General features: G+C 40.2%; 1 protein-coding gene across 2 annotated transcripts; it reads right to left on the reverse strand.

Moving 5' to 3' along the window:
- Positions 1-287: 287 nt before the first annotated feature.
- Positions 288-3,346, reverse strand: LOC121540246 (doublesex- and mab-3-related transcription factor A2-like). Of its 2 annotated transcripts, XM_041848965.1 has the most exons (3): positions 3,068-3,346; positions 2,460-2,924; positions 288-2,101 (listed from the first exon to the last, which is right to left on the reverse strand). In XM_041848965.1, the coding sequence occupies exons 2-3, from the start codon at positions 2,899-2,901 to the stop codon at positions 1,254-1,256; spliced, it is 1,290 nt and encodes a 429-aa protein (XP_041704899.1). In that variant the 5' UTR covers positions 2,902-2,924; positions 3,068-3,346; the 3' UTR covers positions 288-1,253. The 2 variants fall into 2 exon arrangements, with proteins under 2 accessions (XP_041704899.1, XP_045063606.1); XM_045207671.1 differs by having other exon boundaries at positions 2,460-3,346.
- Positions 3,347-5,178: the final 1,832 nt, after the last annotated feature.

A 5,178-nucleotide genomic window follows, 5' to 3' on the forward strand; every position in this document is an offset into this window, starting at 1 on the left:
TCTAAGTCTATACGATTATTATAAATGAATAAAGGCAAAATGGGGAATGAAAATATTGTAATGATGAGACAAGACAAGATTCTGACGACCCCCAATTACTGCAAATAATAGGCTAATAACAACTACTAATAATAGCCTAGTAATAAGTGTGTGTGTGTGTGTGTGTGTGTGTGTGTGTGTGTGCGTGTGTGCGCGCGTGTGCGCGTGCGTGTGTGTGAAAAGAAATGCTTTATTAGTGCCTAGAATGAATTGGCAATCATTTTGTATAAAATAACATTTATTTCCAGCAATTTCACGTGAAGGTACAGCTTGTGACAGAAAAGAAATATTTTCAGCACAAAAAAATGCTATTTCACAAAATAGAGAAAAAGGGTTGTAGCTGATAAATGCTGGGTCAAGTACACAGGTAAAGTCAACTGTAATATAATAATCTTAACTGTAATTAAATACACACTGTACTGTTGGAGAAAACAATCAAAACAAAGTCAGGGAAGGAATGCCAATACATCAATAGTTTTACAATTAAGCTTCCGATTTTAAATGTTCAACGTCAGTAATTTACACGTTATGGTAATAATTTAAGACACCCCACTTAAACATTTGTTAAGCATGGATGTAGGCTACTATAAAAGAGTGAGCAAAAATTCGTTAGTAAGGTTGGATGTTTTCATCCAGAAAAAAATTACTCGGAATGAAAAGGTAAAAGTAACAATTGCACCAGGATCATCCAACAACACATTTGTTTTAAAGTGATATTGGGTTGCGACCAATCTCAAAACCCCACAATTTACAGGAATCATATCGAAGTTATAATTTGTATCTTCTCCATATATGCACTCCATTATTATGCTACTGCAAACATTATGGTGTGATGAATAGTTTGCCTGTCCATTTTTCGGGAATTGCAACCGCTTTAGTAATGTTTTCAGACAAAATACTTTAATTGACTAGATATTTTCAGGTTACACACTTGGCGGGGGATTTCTAGCAAGACATATGTTTAAGGAATAATAGGCTATCTCTAAGAAAACAGCGTTATTTATAAGTGAGCTTGGTTTCTCATGCCATTTTGGGCAAGTAAACCAACTAAAAGCAAAGCATTGTGTACAGCAGTGCAATAGCCAAACACGTTACTGATCTCTCCATAACATTCAACACTTGTGGCTACAAAGACATTGTCCCTCTATGAATGTGTCCACTTGAATCATAGTCCCAACACGACTGAGTTAATGACACATTGTACATTCTCAGTCTCACGGTTTGTCTGTGTTGTTGTTGCCGAGGGGCCTGTACAGCCCATTGGTGTACCCCTGGTCCTTGTGCAAGAGTGTCCTGTCCCGTATGAGGTCACTGAATGCGTAGTCCATGGGCGGTCTGAAGCCCAGAGTTGGCATCAACCCCGTGGTGGAGTAAGGTGTCATGAAGGTGAGCCCTCTGCTGTGGGCCGAGTAGGCCAGACGCAAGGGGTTTAGTCCCAGATGGGTGCTCAGGGGGTAGGTGCTGGGATCAGCGCCAAAATGTGTCGCGTTTGGCTGCAGTGGGGAGAAGGCAGAGCGGTTGCTCAGCGTCATGGCTCCCGGTAACATGGGCCTTGGAGTGGAGGAGAGGGGAGGCTGTGCGCTCTGGAGTATGCGTTCTGCTGTCCACACCTGCTCGGGGGCCTTGGCTTGTCCACTGTTGTTGAGAATTTGCTCGATGGCCTGCACCACGTCTTTCCCGCAGCCTTGTAGAACCAGTTCCAGAACACTGCGCTTGTGGCTGGGGAACACTCTGGTCAGGATGTCGATGGGGTTCATTTGCCTGGAGACGGCCGAGGAGGGGGAGGGTTCTTGATCATCTTTGTCGGTCTCCGAACCCGAGTCAGAACCTAGGGGGCTAATCGAACCCGGGGTGTCCTCTCCGTCTTTCAGAGCCTTGGAGACAGGAGAGCTGATGAACGACTCTCCGTCTCCATTCTCAGAGCCAGAGCCATGACGCGCGTCTGGGGAGGAGATCCCTGGTTCGCTGTCAGTGGAAACCGATTTGCCCACCGTCTGCTGCTGGGTCACTGATCCCGACATTTGGGACTTCGGAAACAATTCATACTTCTGCATGCTTGAATCTGTGAAATAGATACATAAAAAAAGAATCGATGAGATGTTGATGTCACTTAAATAAAAGAGGCGCCTAATAGGCTACGTTTGATTTTGTTACCGTTATCAAGATGGTCACTTTCACTTGACAGTTTGATAAATTAAATGCCAATATGTCCTCTTGAAATATGCATCACATAAGAACATTATTTATCTATCGGGGTCCTTTACATTACTCTTCAAAGTTACCAAAAACCAATGCGCAAAGCACATGCTATGCACAGGATTTACGCACAAAACAACCTGACCTACCTTGCACCAATATTTAGGCCTAAACATGTTTATGAACAGGCTAATCTGAGCAGGATAATCTATAAATTCCCTCACCTGAGTTACTTTCGTTGTTGACAGAACCGAAGACCTCATAATTCTGACGAGGTGGTATGATGCCGTTTGCGGCCGCCAGAGCTAGCCCTTCTGCTGTCCCGTACAGGAGCTGCAGCTCCCGGGCTTCGTTCTCCTCCTGAGCTTGTTGTCTACGGAGTGCCACTTGTGCGGCCATGACGCGCTGTCTCTCGGCGATTAGGGTGCATTTGGCGCACATACAGTCCTTCCAGCGGCAATAGCGTTTATGGCCCTTCAGCGCAGATACCACGCCATGATTCCTGCAGCGGGCGCACTTCGGGGTGCGGGGATACTTCTCCGTTGTGCGATATAGCATCGGACCCCGCAGGAGGCTACTGGCCATGGAGACAGGGATGTTGACAGACCCTCCAGGGTGGACCTGAGATCCTGATGGCGCCGTGGAGAGCTCTGGTCTCAGATCCATGTCCTGTCGCTGACCAATATCTACTATCAATTGGGAAAAAGTTACGTGATGATGTATCGAGGATTGTTCACAACAGCTGAACAGTTTTCAACATATCTGCACAACTTATTAAGTAATCTTCTACTGGTGTTTTCTGTCCATTGAAGAGAACGGAATGTAGCCTCACCTAAAGCTTCACCAAGATAAAGGACCTGTTGTCAAATAGCCGTCAATTTACGCTAATAAGGTATAAAAACGCCGTGCAACCTGTCAATACTTGATGAACTATGCAACAATCTATACTGAAATCGAACTTTAAAGGTGTTATTTACGATGAAAAATCCAAGAGACTTGCAGAAATTAGTGCTCTCCCCTGTTTAACTTAATTTCACCAAAAGGAGCCGAGGTTGCTATACTCGCACCAGCGTGAGACACTAACTTACTCAAGAGATTGCCACTAGATACAGATCCCCTCTCTCTCCATTGTTGCTCCTACGTTTTCATTAGACAAATTTGACAACAATGTGGCGCCTGTCATTGGCCAAAGGGGGAAGGTGCAATCTGATTGGCTTGTCCCTTTTTCAACTGTGTCCACCAGAGTTCTTTCTCAAATAACAAGTGTTTAGAATCTGAATGGGATCCTGCAGAGCTAAAATACATTACTTTTAACTAACTCGAATTCCAAAGCAAATGGAACTACGTTTTAAATTAAGTCATATTTGTTATGGGAAATAGTATGGGAAAAGATTCCCAAGATCAAATTAAATGCAATTTTCTCAATAGAGACATTTTCAGGCAATAATTCGATTGGCCTAAGCTATCTGAAGTTGATCCATATTGCTTTGCTTGATTATTTTTATTGATGTTGTACATCACGTGTCTTGCTTGTATAAAAAGCCGTTATTGATCCTTCAATTTTATTTACACCTTTTTCGAGACAGACAATAATTAAAGTCTCACTGACGTCACTGCCCTTTTAATTCTGTCAAATCACAAGGTAAGTGACGTTTACATATCGATTCAAATAGACTAGCCTATGCTATGCAATTGCTGGTAGAATTGTGTGCATGGAGTTGGAAAAGAACGTCTTTATCATATAAATAAAAAATAATAAAATGAGGTTGCCTTATTATAAACCCAACTTTTTATAATAACAATAGTAACGTATTTGTTTTACAATAGTAACGTTGTAAGTGTTTTCATTGTACAATGATAGGCCTAATCCAAATTATGACACGATTTTAATGCTACTCATGGACATGCATTATGCGATTGAGGCAAGCCGGACCCTTAGCTACATCGATACGCTACTTATCTTATTATGTAAAAAAAAATAAAAAATACTAAAATATACTAATAAATCAGTCTGGTTATATTTAGGAAAACAATATATAGGCCTATAGAAGACCATGTTGTCTAAAAGTATATCCCAAAGCAGTAAATATTATTTATGTACTCAGCAAACAATGAACCAACATAATTTTCGTTTTATTTGAAAGTTGTTTTTTATTATTAATATTATTATTTATTATTACTATTATTATTACTATTATTTTTACAATATTTAAATTCAAGCACATAGCTACCAAATACCGTCAACATACATAAATAAAATGGCGAAAAAACTATTAACCCTTTATGAGTACATAGGCTATAGCCTAAACAAATCCTTTACAGCCAGCTCGAAATTTGAAGACCGCGTGTTTTAAGCCTATATTTTCCTGCAATCAAGCTAATTTCTATTTGCTATTAATCATAGATGTTGATAACAAAAGTGTTTTCGTTGTTTCATTCATATTACCCTATTTTTAGATGTAATCATTTAAAACGACACTGACAATGCGAGAATCAATAAATCATTGTTTACTCAAATGAAGTGATAACGATAATGCAGTCATTTTTTGTACGATTATTATAATTATAATGATCACTATTATTACACATTTTCTGAGCCTTTACTCAAAAAAGTTGCAATAATTCAATGTGACTAATAAATTCCAACTTAGCCTGTATGAACCCATTATTCAACTTTTATTAGTGCACATTGAACTGTTTACATTTTTCTCACAAGATATCAAGATTTCTAATTTGTAGGCTATTTTTGGTCGACCAGTTTGCAGGTGATATAGCCTACTAACTTGTTGGAGGTTGCTGGCCATGCATGGATACCCGGGGATGATGTTGCAGTCGTCCGTATGAAAAAAAAATACAAATAACGTATGAACTCACTACTGTAAGTCGCTCTGGATAAGAGCGTCTGCTAAATGACTAAAATGTAAAATGTCCGATGTCACTACA

The sequence above is a fragment of the Coregonus clupeaformis genome, chromosome 26, assembly GCF_020615455.1.
Source record: "Coregonus clupeaformis isolate EN_2021a chromosome 26, ASM2061545v1, whole genome shotgun sequence".
NCBI classification, from domain to species: Eukaryota; Metazoa; Chordata; class Actinopteri; order Salmoniformes; family Salmonidae; genus Coregonus; species Coregonus clupeaformis.

Coding starts and splice junctions, on each gene's coding strand:
- LOC121540246 (XM_041848965.1), bottom strand. CDS start 2,901: ATGGATCTGAGACCAGAGCTCTCCACGGCGCCATCAGGATCTCAGGTC. Junction 2,102..2,459: donor CAACAACGAAAGTAACTCAG/GTGAGGGAATTT, acceptor TCTATTTCACAG/ATTCAAGCATGCAGAAGTAT.